The sequence below is a fragment of the Anomalospiza imberbis genome, chromosome 6 (assembly GCF_031753505.1).
Source record: "Anomalospiza imberbis isolate Cuckoo-Finch-1a 21T00152 chromosome 6, ASM3175350v1, whole genome shotgun sequence".
NCBI lineage: Eukaryota > Metazoa > Chordata > Aves > Passeriformes > Viduidae > Anomalospiza > Anomalospiza imberbis.
In genome coordinates, this window is record NC_089686.1 from 10,515,787 (window position 1) to 10,531,916 (window position 16,130).

The 16,130-nt window shown below is 37.3% G+C and overlaps 1 protein-coding gene across 13 annotated transcripts in view; it reads left to right on the plus strand.

Moving 5' to 3' along the window:
- CDC42BPB (CDC42 binding protein kinase beta) overlaps positions 1-16,130 on the plus strand; it is a 90,725-nt gene that overhangs the window by 39,466 nt on the left and 35,129 nt on the right. For all 13 annotated transcript variants that reach the window (XM_068192347.1, XM_068192346.1, XM_068192350.1 and 10 more), the window contains exons 3-9: positions 1,840-1,923; positions 5,497-5,592; positions 9,887-10,035; positions 11,975-12,068; positions 13,372-13,572; positions 14,458-14,706; positions 15,666-15,745. In XM_068192347.1, coding sequence (XP_068048448.1) covers positions 1,840-1,923; positions 5,497-5,592; positions 9,887-10,035; positions 11,975-12,068; positions 13,372-13,572; positions 14,458-14,706; positions 15,666-15,745 — 953 coding nt within the window. The remainder of the gene's footprint in view (positions 1-1,839; positions 1,924-5,496; positions 5,593-9,886; positions 10,036-11,974; positions 12,069-13,371; positions 13,573-14,457; positions 14,707-15,665; positions 15,746-16,130) is intronic.

Here is a 16,130-nt window from a genome sequence, read left to right on the forward strand (position 1 = left end):
GTGGTGGGTAATGTCAGCATCTTGCAGTTTCTCAAAGCTTTTAATGCGCTGTTTGACTTAGAGTGTGCCTTCAGCTGGATCAGGGTAATGACCCAATAAAGTACATGGAGAGAGGTTTTTACAATTACTTTTAACTGTGATGAAAAGAGGAGCAAGGCTGTTTACATTTAAGGCCATTACAGAAGGTCAGTTGAACAGTTTCATATGTGCCAAGGAACCTCGTGTGTTTGGTTTAAGACTTTCTTGTGTTGCTCATCCTTCCCCCACTGCATGAGCAGTGTCTGTGGGAGGTGTTTGTAGGCCAGGAGACACTGGGGTTGTAATGTAGCTCTGGATATTCTACTTCACTTAGAGAAGCTGCTCCTTAGTGCTTTGCCTTTCCCAGCTATGTCCAGGGCCAGATTGCCGTGTCCTTCCTGCAGTGCGTACCTTTTTTCAGAGCTATGTGCCTGTTACATGGCTGTGCAGGTGTGTACAAGGTGCTGTCACCCACTATGTGACCTGGTGAGTGGAGCTTCACTCTCTGAGGGGTGGAGGGCTGAGCTATGTACCTGACAGCTGAGATATCTGTGTAAATGTGAATATCTTGTTCTTGTGTTACTGGAGAAGCAGTAGCTTCCCTGCCCCTCACTTGGGACTTCTTTACTGGTAAGGTGCAGAGTGATACTACATTTCCCTCTTCCTTCCTCAAGACTTAAGACTTTTTATAATGTTGCTCTGCTTCATGGACTATTCCAACCTTTTTTTATAGTCAGCAGCTTCTTAAAACTGCTGTAGCTGAATCCTTTCTAGATAAGAGTTTTTAAACAACAGAAGAGGCGAGGTGATGTCATTCCTTTTCACACAGGTTATTCAAGGGCTGTGTTGGAAGCAGTGAAAGCTGGTTGGTTTTCTGCTTCTAAAATAGAGATGAGCTGAGAAGCAGTAGAAATAGCAGTAGAAATATTTAAGCAGTCCATGTATAGTCCTGTGAAAATGTTTCTATGTTAGTCATGATGCCTGTTTTTCTTTTGCCAGCTGGAAGAACTTTGTGGAAAGTATGGCATTACCACAAGAAGAATTAGTTTTTGGTCTTTGAGAATACATTGACTTTGGTCAATGACTATACATTTTCTTGGTCAAAATAAAGTCTTTGCATTCCTAAGCCTTGAAGTTTTTGTATTCTTGTTTTTTTCTTCCATTTACAGCTGTGTGCAGAGCTACTGTTCGTAATAGATCAGTGTAAGCAAGACTAATAGAGAGCATGCATAGTAAAATGCTGTAAGCAAAATGGTGAATAAATAAATGAATATTTTTTTTCTTTTAAAATATCTGCATACGGTACACAAAAGCATGCTAATTTGCAAATATCTTTCAAGTTTCTGAGACCTGAAATGTGAACACAAATTAGTCAAATGTAGTGTATTTCTATTGACAGCAGCCTTTCTTGTTTTCTCAGGCTGCCCTTTTAAATGTTGCCCCACTGGCTGCAGGCATGACTACAAGCCCCACTTGTTCTTGGGAAACAATGCAGCTTTACTGCACATCTTCATATGAAAAGCTTCATGCTCCTCCTGTATCATCCCCCATGTACTTCATCATGAGCTCTTGACCACACAGGGTGCATCAAGTGCGTAGTAGTAATGTTGGAGGAATACAGAAGGAGTAAAGACTCAGACTGCAGTTTATCAGTGTGTCAGTTGATCACTGATGACTCCTTAGTAACTTATTTTATGGATTTGTGAAAATAAAGTCTTTGAAAACTGTATTTCTCTGACCATGCTTTTGTGTGAGTATTGATCTCTTTAAATATTGTATTTTTCTGACTATGCTCCTGTTAAAGATATCTTAATTTTTCAGGTTGCAGTTGTTAAAATGAAGTGTACAGAGCGCATTTATGCAATGAAAATTCTAAATAAATGGGAAATGCTTAAAAGGGCAGAGGTAAGTAATACAGTTTTTTAACGCAGAGAATTTTTTAAATGACATTAGGAAGATTACACTGAAGCTCTTCCAGATTAAGAATTATTTCATGAGTATAGGAGCTGTGTTCTTTTCTCTTTTTTTTTTTCCTTAAGCTGTTTTAATGCAATCAAGTCTGACAGTCCCTTCCAGGCATCTGTTGTTCTCAGCATTACTGTGTATTCATTTACCAGACAGTCTGCCCTAGTTCTTACCCTGAATTTATTGGCCAGATTTTTGTTTACAGTAAAGGCAAGTTAAAGACTACATGAAAGCTGAGATTGGTGCTACTATGACATTCACAGCTGTATACAAAAATGTTATGAAAAAGTTCTTTCTTCTCTTCCATTCACAAAGCATCCATTAACGAGTGTTGCATCCTACAGTTTGAAACAGGATTTATATAGCTAGTAAAACTATAACTAAATATTTTTGAATCAGATTCAGACTGTAAAACAAAACGTGTTAAGAAGGTAAATCTGTTTAAGAAGGGGTGTTTTGGCAAAAGGAGGCATACACTGTCACAACAAATTCTGTAAATATAAAGGCAAATGGGTACTTCACACATTAGGAAAACAATACTAAGAATGCACAGTGGGAAGCTGCTTCCTAGGATAGGTTCTAGGATACATACTCCTCCATGGGAGAGGAAAACCTTATGGCACATACTTAATATTATGTAAGTTAGCAGATAAATGAGCATTAGATTTGAAGAGAAATGACATGTATTGCATCAGGACTTGCAGCAATTCTGTTAAGGGGCAAGCAATAGTGGCTTTGCTGAGGTCTGAGCTTGCTGACCCTTCCCTGTCCCATTCTTCTGTCCCCTTCCTGACACCTCCTCCCCCCAGCCTGCCCTTCCTAGTCCCTCCCTTCCTTTCAATGAGTCAGTGCCAGGCCTTTCCTGTGACAGAATCTCCTCCCTCTTGTTAAGCCCCTGTTCACCACTGCCTTTGCCTGATTTAGTCACAGTCTGTCCATCCATCCATCCATGCACTTCTTTAGAAGTCCACCGCTGCCACCCGGCTCTCCTTTGAGCTGTCAGGAGATTTCACACCCTGGGCTGTGCTGTATCAGCAGTTCTGCATTAAGCCTTTCCCTGTAAGAGGGAAATTTAGTGCCCTTTCTATGCAGATTTCAGCTGTGTTAATTCATTGGTCAGTATAGAATTATTTTAAACACAAATATTTGCAGAGGTCTCCCAAACTCTAATGGAAATACAGCTATGCTGCCTTGCTTCAGTCATTTTTAAAGTGATTTCATTAAGTGGTCTAAGTAGATGCAGCTTTTGCATGTAGAGAAGACAGCTGTTTACAAATTGTATTCTAATCATGCAACTAACTTGTCTTATCCTCTCAGGCAGGCATGAAGGATGTATAATGAGCAGTAGTTTTCCCAATACAATCTCAAGAAAAGTAACAGTGAAAAAAAATTTTCTCTCTGCTGATTTTCCCCATCTACAAAGGACAATAAAGGAACTGTCTTCTCTGCAGGACTGCTTTGTCTTTTCCTTATCAGTTTGCTTGCTTGATTTGGCTTTTCTGGATAAGCAGGACGTTACAGCCTGCATATCAAGTTCATGCAACATCTAGGTGTTAAAAATTTCCCAGATGTGGTAAAACCTGTTCATTTTTAAAATTAAGCCTGCAAGAATACAGTAGCCTCTTAAATGGAGAGTTCCACTGAAAAAGCAGACTTCAAATATATTAATAACCCACCTCACCTATTGTTATATAAAAATATTATTATTATTATTATGAATGGGTTAAGAAGCATGTTGTTACACTGGTTTATATTTGTTGTGCATGGCATAAAACGTAGCAAGAAGTTAGCAAAATACTGCTTATTCATATACTAGCTGCAAGAAAAAAAAACCATATGGTTGCAAGCCACTAAAATTAAGGAAAGGTTAGTGAATATCACCTGACATCCATAAATGGGTTGGAAGCAAAAATAGGCATGCCATTTATGTTGATAAAGGACCATTTGTATTCCTTGTTCTCACAGCAAAATACATAGTCATTAGTGTATTACTGTTGACAATTCCAAATAAATCCTGACTGGCTGATTAGGTAGCCTGTCATGCTTTTTCAAGCCACGTCTCAAGGCCTTTTAAGCTAGTGTAAGCAGAGAAGGAGAATTTTATGCTCTGAATTCATGATGCAGCGTTCAGCAGCATTACTGGGTTTTCAGTGTTCATAACATTCCCTCGCTATTTGAGGTTGCACAGTGAACTGGATCAAGGGACTGATGTCTTCAAAAATAAACAAACTAGTTTTCGGTGTTGGCAGCCTGCTCACATCGTGGTGCCAGGAGAGCTGAGAAGTGCAATGCTCTGGTGCTGTGGGAAGGGGATAGGATTACTTGGAGCTGCTGTAGCTGCCAGCCTTTTTTGCAGACTGCTACTTTGGCCTTGCATTCATAAACCGTTAAACCGCTCAGTTGGCATTTAATTACAATTTACTTCTCTTTGCACCAGTGATTACTAATTTACAATGTGACCACAGCACGGTCTTCTTCAGTAAAATTGTAGATTGAATTTTGCTTCCTTTGAGGGGAAAATAGTTGGAGATACACTTGTAAGGTGCAGTCAGTATATGGTAAGGCTTGGACTTCCCAGGCACATTTCCATAGTACATTTTCTAAGACATCTGAAGAAGTGACAGTGACCAAAAAAAATTGAGTTCTTTTCTAGAACCCAAACACTTCAATCTGTAGCTGTCAAATATCCTGATAATGCCTCTCTGGATTAAGAGTAGTAGAAGAGTCCCAGGGTCTGTTTCATGATAGTTCTGATCCAATAAAAACATTAATATATTTTTATTGGGGAGAACTCGCTTGAAGTTTATGAAAGTTGGTTTTATGTAAAGATGCTGAGAAAACCTGTTACACAGAGCTTGCTTCTATGAAGTGTTGCAGTGTGCTGTTTGAAGTAGAGGAAAGATTATTGAAAATGAAAATGTATTATTCTGGACAAAGATAAGACAGTAATAGTAAAATCTACTTATTTCCCATAGTGTGTTAGCAGTGTCTGGAACTGGGACTGTAATGTAATAAAAGTATACATGAAACTGTTTTCATAAAGGTCTTTGTTAGAAGAATCAGATTTACTTTCCTAGAGTCATTATCTTTCTGTTGCAGATGGTAGTGACAAGTTATTACTTTCTGACTTTTAAAAATGGTTTGTAAAACAAAGATTTAGCTTTGACTTGAATTGGCTTGTGGGCTTTTTGGTGTTGGGGGGTGTTGTGTGTTGGTGTGGAGTTTTTTGGGATTTAGTGGAGGGGAGGTTGGTGGGCTTTTTCATTTGGTTTGGGTTTTTTTGGTTTGGTTTGGTTTTGTTTTTTAAAGTCGCAGTCAGGATTAGAGTGACTGAATGCCTAACTAAAACCTGCAGAGATTCCCTGGCATGTCACTTGTGTAGACTGAATTCCAATGAATAGAGACCTCTGTTCAGTAATTTGAAATAATCCCATAAAACATCCATATATATTCATCCTGTGAAAACTGCTTGTTGATGTTGACAATGGCTTTTCTCCCCCTCTCTTCCTTTAGACAGCTTGCTTCCGAGAGGAGAGAAATGTCTTGGTGAATGGAGATTGTCAGTGGATTACTACATTGCACTATGCCTTTCAAGATGAGAACTATTTGGTAGGTTTGATTCATCAGTAAATAAAAGCTCTGGCTTGTGAAAGAACTTTTATTTTTGGTATATTTTAAAAATATTAGTGCATTAAATCAGTCCACCTCATGCCTAACAGCAGTGTTTCAACATTCTTGTTTTCTCCTTGAAGCAAAATTTCAAAGGGACTGACTGTAACTCCAGGAGAGTGAGAAAGTTGTATAGGACCGTAGTATATAGAGATTTAGTTAAGCATCTTAAATTAACTAATCTCCCCTTGCATAAAAAATACCATGTTCAAATTTAGCATTTTGGATAAGGTTGCAGTTAAGTAATCTGAGATGTGTTAACTCTGTGAAAGTAAGAAATATTTCATTTTAAACTTTCATAATGTCTTTTAAAGCAAGATTTTGTTTTAAACTGGCAAAAGTAATTGAAAAGTTTGGTATTTTAAAATCCTTAGGGGAAAAAATAGCCTATTTCTTAAAAGTATTTCTATAAAATATGTTTTTAAATCAGCAGATTGGTCTCTCAGTAATTTGAGGGACTTTAGCAAACACTTATAAAGAAAATCTGTACTCCTATGACATTTCTTTATGATTGTTTACTAGAACTGTGACATACAACCCTGTTTACTTCAGTCACAGAATACAGCATGGCGCTGGTTAGGAGCAAAGTCAATAAAGCCCCAGTATTCTGCAATTTACTAAACAGCTTCCCTGCAGCTACTTCAGGCTTTGCAAACCTGCTGTTTCTGTAACATCTGACATAGCTGTAATGTGAAAGTTTTCACCTTCTTAACACTTCAGCAGCATGGTAGCAGGTCATGAGTATAAATTTTAAAAAATATATTTATAAAAGGCTGCCAAAGAATTCAGGAACTAAGCAAGAGTTAGTAAATACTTGAACATTTCCACAGATGCTGAGACAAAACACATTACTTTGTCATGTTTGGAGTATTTTAGAATAACAAGCACATAGTAGGAAAATAAGCAGTCGCATTTTAGGCCCTCATTTACAGGCTATTTCCATTGAATTTTGTGATAAGTCCAGATTTTCAATCTCTCACAGTTTAGTTGTCTCTAGCACTACCTCATGATTTCAAATCAGCTTGTAGTTTCAAATTCCCCCAGAACCAACCTTCAGACGTGCATAAAAAGCATCCTGTTTTGTATTTCCAAGTAGCTTGTAAGAATGGAGCTACCTAAGGAAAAATTGTTAGCTGTGTGAGATAACAAGCAATAGCAAAGACAGCACAGAGGGGGAATCTTTTCCCAAAGTTCCCAAAGGTGTTTAGATATTGAAGTTTCACTTGACAGCAGAATGTAGACATCTAATTTAAGATCCAGTATCTAAGAAGACAACAGTTCTGCCTGGCAGCCAAAGTCAGCAGATTCCCAGCTTGCCTGAGGTCTGCTTCTGCATGTGCTGAGGTGCTGCCTTCCAATTTGGTGTGTTACTCAGAAACCATCTCCTGTAAATGTCTGGTGCTCACAGATGGAGTGGATCCGCATCTCAGTCACCGCTGTAAGTGATGCATGAAGAAAAGGTGAAACACATGAAGAAATCAATTCATCCAAAAAGCTGGACAGAAGGTTCTCTTCCATACCATCTAGTACTTGTCCAGGGGCTAAGAAATCTATGTTCAATTCTCTCTGGAGCTTGAAGAATTTTATAGCTACATTTTTCCTCATCCTGGAGAGTGCTGCCTTGTTACAGAGCCTGGGCAGATTTCGTTTACTTTTTAGCTGTGCTGTTCATCCATGGTCCTTGCAGTATGGAATACAAAGCTGAGAACTAAACAAGAACGGACAACAGAGCTTGGTTTTCCAACCTGATCCTCTGCAAGAGAAATCTCTAGGTTCCAGTATTTTCTCCCAGTGATGTTTATGCATTATATCTAGTGATTCTTAAATGCAAAACCACATAAGCTAACCCTGAGCAGAGGGAGAGCCTTGTGTCTTCTCCCACCTAGTGCTCTGCCTCCTCTGGCTGTATGATAAAGGGTTCAGAGCAAGACAAAGAAAAAGTAAGATACTAATGTAGAAAAGTAGTAGCTGCCTTTGGAGAGTCTAGAAGTACTTAGGGTTTTATTCTCTCCCATTGATATTAACAGAGCATTTGATAATGCAGGACTTATATTTAAGCAAGAAATACAAAATTCTATTAAATATGTATGTTCTGGAATTCATTTTCTGGTTCTGCTCTTGTAATTTTAAAACCTTTCAAGTAAATGCACCATACGTTTCTGTTTTCTAAACAGACAATTCTTAAATTACGTTACATGGAAATGCTGCATAAGTTTTTTTTGGTTCTTAAAAAGCTTTCATAAGCGGCAGCCTATGTCAGGATAGGTTAAATCAGCCTTTGGTGATTTAGCTGAAGTAGATATGATGTAAGTGAAACGTAGTCCATGAATATTGAAAACTTGTGTGGAACTTGAACTTCTCCATCTCTTCCAGATTCAGATCTCTTAATTTTCTTTCCCAGTCTCATTCATGAAAAAGAGCATATGTGTATTTCCCTGCTGTCAGCCTCTCAATGGTACTCATAAGAGTATTTTGATACCTTTTTTCCCTTCGGTTCCTAACTACTCTCAGCATTCTACATAGTCACTTCCCTGGAAGAAATGCATTAATGTGAGATTTCAGCATCAGAAAAGCTCTTATTTTAACCCCACAGGAAGGGAGAAGAAGCACCTCCTGGCAAGCAGATAATTTTGAATTGAAAGACTGATAAAATTCTGCTTCCTCAAAGATGAGATCTCACCATCTTTCTGTGATCCATGTGCCTTCCTTCATGCGTCACCTGAGTTCTTGTTGAGTTATAAATGCTTTGGGAGCTGACAGAAGTGCATTACCTTGTCTCTGACAAGGAGGATATTTCACTTCCCACAGAAGGTTCTAGAAAGTCTCTTTATCTTGAATTTGAGAGAAAATACTTCAAGTTAATATCCCTTTTAGAAGATTGATGGTTTCTGTCTGTAGCATTTTGTTTTCAAACATAAATGTTGCGTGTGTAGAAGTTCAGTACATGTTTAAAGTTCCTTGGAGCAATACCCACAGATTGATTTTAACATAAATGATACAATTTGCTTATCAGATTAAGTGGTAATTTGAATAAAATAGAGAAAAATATCAAAACTTGTGGCTTTTGGAGTCGCTCTTTTAATCCAAAAGATAGTGAGGAAATGGCTAGTATTGTACTTCATGTTCTTCGCATTTCTATCTTCTTTAATTTGTTTCCCTCATGGAAGATGAATCTGTGGCAGGGACAGTGGATTCTAAGTTGCTTTACTTTGAGAAGAAAAATAACATGATGGCTTTGTAAACTTAATTCCAGAATAAGCAAACTTAAAACCACATATCAAATCATCTTGGGAAACCTGGAACAAAATGGCTCAAGACTGGTAGTACTAGATGAAGTCATTATACTTGAAGTGGTGGTCTGGATTTAGGTGGATATTGCTAAGAAATACCTCTAACATAATCCTTGTTTTGTGGTATGAGAAACAAATAGCATGCCTGAGTCCTTTTCTTTCATATTAGCCTATCAGTATTGGTCCTTTCCATGGATAGGATGATGCCTGATTGGCCTAGGAGGCTGTTTACTTTTTCATTGAAATATATTCAGAAGAACACCAATGTTTGACTTTTAAATTTCCCACTTTAGTGCCTCTGGCTTGTCATGGGCATCCATGTATGGCATAGTAATGTATAGTGTCATCAGACTCCTGCCAGCTGTTACGCATCCATGATGTGGAATGTGCCTAGATGAGTATTTGAAAATGTTGATGTGATAAGTGCCGCTTCAGGAACAACGAGTAATATTGAAATGGTACCATAATTAAAAGTAATAATGAAATGTGTATTTTAGACTAAGCTGCATCAAATATTGATTTTAACTATAGTTTTCTTTTTCTTTCACCATCCTCTGGTAATTTTCAGTTTAAGAGTCAATAACATACATCAGTTTTGGTGATATTAGATATTTTTGTGCTACTAGTTAAGACAGAAATAAACTCATCCTGATTTATTTCTTTGTTGTTGTCACAGTTTGTCTGGGGTTTTTTTATTGTAGGAATGATCGTTATCGTATCGTTATGCTGAAGTGCCGTTCTTACTGTGATTATTAAAGGAATATGATACTTTTTTATACTAAGTAAATAAAAGTAAAACAGAAGACCACCAATTTTGACTGCTTTCCACAGGCACAGAAAAAAGTAGTGAAAGGGTTTTTTTCAGAGGTTAACTGATGAACTTTAATTTTTTTTTCTTGCTAGCTGTCTCTCAGTACTTGATTGCTTTATTTCTCTATTTTCAGTATCTAGTGATGGACTACTATGTTGGTGGTGACTTGCTGACACTTCTCAGTAAGTTTGAAGACAAGCTTCCTGAAGATATGGCTAGATTCTACATTGGTGAAATGGTGCTTGCTATACATTCCATACATGAGCTGCATTATGTGCACAGGTAAAATACCTTCTTGTTTGGCAAAAAATACAAGTACAGTTATTTGACGTTAACCCCAAATTTACTTTTATGTATACAAATGCACACAGTAGCCAAAAGCAAACTACTGTAGATACATGCCTACTTTATGCTGTATAATAACTGTATAAGCTGCTTTATTTTAAATATCAAGTTTTAATGGATTGGTATCAGAAGCAGTGACATTTATCTGACTAACCTTTTAAGGTCTGTTCTATTTTTAATCTGGGCTTTTGACTTATTCTCAATTCACTTAATAAATATTTATCTGCCTTTGTCCAAGCAACCTAGAAGTTTGAAGCAGTTTGAAATGGTTTGAACTTTCTACAGATGTTTAGATGTTCTGCAGAATTTATGCTCAGTAAGCCCATGATAACATCAGTGCATCTACTTACCTGAGATCATCCTCAAACAGGTTTTCTGATCAGTGGGCATGTGCTGGTCTAATTGTTTATGCACACAAGATCTGTATTCTGAATCAGTGGCTACCATCAAGGTTGTGGTTGGTAGTAGCTGTTCAGTTAAAGGACAAAAAGCATAGGGGATTCTCAGCTATAATGCTTTTAACTCTTCTGTTTGCATTTTGATTGCTGTTTTAAAAATTGAAAAGATGCTTAAACTCTCTCAAACTCCTGTGAGTAAATGTGGACAATATTTGGGGATTTAAAAATGTTACAGCCTCAGAGAAGTTCACCAGAGGCACCATTACATCAATTTCCAAGGAAGGTGGCCTGACTTACTGGGCAGCTACATCTTTTCACAGGGCTGAATGCAGGGCTGTTGTGGCAATAGGAGTGTATGGCTCTGTGGCCAAAACACGTGCTTTGAACAGGATGTGTGCCAATGCCCAAGAAATTACTGCTTGGCAACTGGAATGGATTAGGGGAAGCACGATTGCTCTGGAGAGGGTTTCAAGGACCCTTTAAGGGCTTATAGGACCTCTTAGCTGCAGATAGGAGACAGTGGAGCTCAGAGAGGAGGCATTAAGCCTTTCTGAACAGCAGTACTGGTCCCCGAGGCAAGTGAGAGCTGCATGCCAAGCAGAGATTGGCTCATGTGGCAAGTGCCACTGTGAGCAGTGTTCTTTAAAAAACAAACAAATTAGTGTATAGTTGTATATTAGTTTTTATAGTCCCCTGCAACTACTGAGCTTGACTTGTGGTTGTGGAACGTTGACAAGATCTGGAACTGAAGTGTATAGAATAAATTTAACAATGCACAATTACTGATTATTTTTTGGGGAAGCTTAGTGACATAATCCAGTATTCTCAACACATATTTTTGTCTATTATCACAAGTAAATACACATTTAAATTTATGTTGACTGGCATAGATTAGCATTTATTATTTTGTATTAATACTGCTAATGAGCAGCAGTATTAATGATATTTCAGTAATTAATTTCAGAGCATTAGCCTTTGGTTAAAAAAGGTTAATTCAACTTTGTGCTGGAAAAATGTATTAAGTTGGCAGGCTTTTTACACATATGAGGACCCTTTGTTAAATCTGTCATGGTTTTTCTCACAAATGTCAAGTGTGAAACTGGAATTCAGCACCTTAAAAATCAGCTATTGTCAGCTTCCAAATCTATGTAGCAAGGTGTATTAGAGCACCTTATTTTTGTTTACTCCTAGTAATTCTAGTCTCTTTTCTCAAAGATTAAACTGAAGGTGTTGTACAGTTTTTAAGTTTTTCAACACATGTAGTAACATTTGGAACTTCACATTTGAAAAGAAATGCAGATTTTATGGTTCAACAAAACTGGTGGGTTTAAGGTTGCTCAGGAGTAGAGAGTCATAAATAGTACCAAAAAGAGTTTACATCATTGGGTAAGAGTCTATGTTATTTTGATGCAAGATTAATCTCTACAAGCAGAGTAGAGATTATGTTTAAATCCTTTCACTTCTGTCTATTATAACAGGGACATAAAGCCTGATAATGTTCTTTTGGATATGAATGGCCACATACGACTGGCAGACTTTGGGTCCTGTCTGAAAATGAGTGAAGATGGCACAGTATGTATGAAGCTATATTTATTTGAGTTGCTGATAGTGGGATCTTCTAAGTGAGTTGATGGTTTTAAAGAGATTAGACATCATCAGTGTGCATCAGGGATGTGATAAACTGTGAACTTTCTGACACGCTAAAAATTGAGGGTGCAACATAACTCAACATACTTAAATGCATTTTTGAAATCTTCATCTCCTTATTTTACAGGCTGCTAACTTTTTAGTTATCCTTTGCTATATTTTTCTGGTTTTCACTTTTTCTTCCAATGACCATTTGAGTCCAAGTGGGTAGGGTGAGTCACCATCCTTGTAGGTATCAAAAAGATGTGTAGATGTGGTACTTGGGCACACAATTTAGGTGGACTTGTCAGTGCTCAGTTAACAGCTGGACATAATGATCTTAAAGGTCTTTTCCAACCTAAATGATTGTCTTGATTCTACAATTAATAAGCAGTTGGTTTTATATGCCTTTGACAAATGGAGCAGCAACATGATGGTAATTGGCCATCTTGTGCAGCAGATTGGATTTACCTCTAATAGCTGAATTGCTTGTAACAGGTTTTGTTTGTTTTGCCTCATTTAGGGCACTTCCAGGGGTGCCAGTCCTGCCAAAGTATGGCATGCAGCATCATTCACTGGTTTTGGCACAAACTTGTATCTTGTTGATGTTCTTTAGTTATAAAATGCCTGTCAAAGCTTTACCATAAAAAATGTAAAATGAAAGAGCCATTAGAATTGAGAACATATTCCTAGAGGTTAGTCTGCCCTGATGGTCATGGCTTCCCTACTACTTGTGCACAGAGTAATTTCTCCACCTTATTCCTGTGGTAGATCCAGTTGCACATAAGGCAATAAACATTTAACTGATTTCTGACATAATAAAACTTACCCAGGAAATTTGTTCTACAATCCTCAAATGAAACTGTAAAATTCAGGGGTAGGACCTGATCTCCCTACTTACTCATTTTTCATTTTAACATCTGGGCAGCAAATTGCAATTTTAAAATATAAACAGACACAAAGGCAAAATATATTTTGTCTTTCCCAGTATCTGTGATTATTTTGGGTTTCTTCTGTGTTTAGAATAAAACATATCAACTGATTTTACTTAACAATAGAATGGAACTTAATCTTTGCAGTCTTTGTTACTCTCTTAATATTTCCTTTGTTATGTTGCTGTGAATGTATGAATCTCTTCCTTCTCCAGAACCATGTCGGGGAGTCTCTGTCAGAAATACTAGTGTTTGAGTAAAACAGTTGCTGAGAGAAACTGGAAACTTACAAGAATTATATTTGCCTTATTTTTAAGGTACAGTCATCAGTAGCAGTGGGTACTCCTGACTACATCTCTCCTGAGATATTGCAAGCAATGGAAGATGGAATGGGGAAATACGGGCCTGAGTGTGACTGGTGGTCGCTGGGTGTCTGCATGTATGAAATGCTGTATGGTGAAACACCCTTCTACGCAGAGTCACTAGTGGAAACCTATGGGAAGATTATGAATCACGAAGTAAGAGCTGTATTAAATCTCTTGTGTTCTGACTTTATGTGTACAGAGAAACTTATCACTTAAAGATATTGAAGTGAGGGTAGTTGTTTGCTTTTTCGCAGTATTTTAGATTGATGATGTGTAGGTTTCTTGGTTCAGGTTTTAGGAATGCTTGCTTCTCTGAACTGCAGAAATGTAATTCTTTGACAAATTGAAATTTTTCTCTAAATGTTGATTTTCTTGTTGGAAAATCTAAGCAATCATCACAAAATCAAAATTAAAATCTCCAATTTCTTCAGTCTACAGTAATTTCAGTTGTTAGTGGTAATTACAGTTTTTAGATCTTACGTTTGTTTATGATAATAGAAATATTTTCTAAATGCAGATTGCATTTTGGTAAGAAAAACAGGTATTTAACCTATATATTAGAAAAATACATTCTTAAATATGACAACATAAAGAATTGACTAACATAATGGGGTTTTAAGAGTTGAAATTAATTTAATCTCAAGGAGTACATCTCCAGGAGATCAGTGGACATCTGACTAAGAATACAAGTCTGTCTTTATTGTATGATCTTTAATATATTGTAGTGTGCAAAAATCCTGGTATGTCTTTTAAAAAAGTTTGTTTTTCCTAACAGAGTTATTGTAATTATAGATCAAAAAGACCTGTTTTAAAGAAATTGAAAAATGATTTCTTGTACTTGAAATCCAATTTAAGACAAAAAGTCTGTCTCTGAATGTATTGAATTGTGCTCTGTCATTACTCACTGTAACTAGAACAATGTTTGACTATTCATTTCCAGTTTTATTGGTGTAGTTTAATGGCTTTTTTGAAACTACAGTTGTAAGTTTTGGAATTAATTCCTTCTCTAAAAATTTCTCTGTTTGTTTTGTTTTCTAGGAACGATTTCAGTTTCCATCCCATGTTACAGATGTATCTGAAGAAGCTAAAGATCTTATTCAGCGACTTATCTGCAGCAGGGAGCGTAGACTGGGACAAAATGGAATAGAGGATTTTAAGTCTCATGCATTTTTTGAAGGACTTAATTGGGATAACATCCGAAACCTAGAAGCACCTTACATTCCAGAAGTTAGCAGTCCTTCTGACACCTCGAACTTTGATGTAGATGATGATGTACTGAGAAATCCAGTGAGTCTTTGTTTTTAGATATTACTAATGGAAGTATGCATCCTTGCTGCACTGTAAGGTAGTAGTGAGAACTTACTTCAAAATAAATAAAGAGATGAAAAATAAGTCACTCCAAATGTGAAAAATTCAAGTTTTTCATCTCTTGGCATTTTGTGTTATCAGAAATCAGGAGCTGCTTTTTTAAGTGGTAGCACTTGCCAGACTGCATTACTGTTACATGGTCAAAGTTAAAACGTACTTAGGTAGGGGAAAAGGCCTCTTAGTTGCCCTTTCAGTTTACCTTAGTGGGGAGCTAGTATTTGGATTCATGCTTTTTCAAAGGTGAAAAAAACCCCTGTCTTTACAAATACACATATATTCTCTGTGTAGCTTGCAAGCACAGCTGTCCAAGTGAGAGGACTCGTCCTGCTACTTCTCCACTGACTTAAGAAGCAGGAGGCTGGTTCTTGGAGTAGGGACCATTGGTGTTACACTCCTCCATTTCTGTTTCTTGTAGTTTACAAATGGTTCGGGAGGAGTAGAGAACTTTTGTGGTAATTTTTTCACCGGCTTGTAGTCCAAGAAATTAAGAGCTTTTGGCATGTTTTTTGATTACATGTCTGACAGTAACTACAAGAGTAAGACTAACAGCATGCATTTTGGTGCCAGGTCACTTTTAATTAGGAACTTGAAATTTTGGGTTTCCTTTTACTGGCTGCATTGTGCTTTGAACTTGTTGAAATGCTGCCCTTTCAAGTGCCAGTTCAAGAGGCTCTGAAATTCAAGTCATTCTATTAGGCCACCTAATCTGAAATAAAGCTTGTCCAGGGGCAGTGGAGCATAACTGCCAATTGTCAATTGGTGTATTAAGAAAAATCTTTCCATTAGCTGTCTCTCTTTTAGCTATTGAGGCTCAAGGAAATGCTTTTCACTCTGTATGGGTTCTCTCTTGGGTTTTCATGCACATTGTTTTCATGCAGGAAGTGGTGCCACCAAGTTCTCATACAGGCTTTTCTGGACTGCATTTGCCATTCGTTGGGTTTACATACACAACTGACAGGTAAGCAAAGGATATGTTTTATAAAGGATACTTGTTTCCCAAATGCAGCTAGTTCCTGGGAATTCTCATTTTTATAAACATAGAGAAAGGTTGATGTCCATAGGTATACATGCAGCCAAACTTTTATTCCATGTTTGTTTTTTTTCCGAATGTCTGAACATATTTTGATCCTGTTTGCCAAGATTAGGTGCTTTTATATTTAATATTTTATGTATTTGAAATGAAAGAAAGTTAAGGGACTAGATGTGTCAATTTCAGTTCCTGCATTGAGAGGCTGAGAGCAAGTCTTACCCACACTGGACATCTGCCAGGAACTGTTCAGGATTATCTCATTGTTTCACTGTCCTGCTGGTAGACCAAGTTAACATAGAGGGTTCTGAGCATG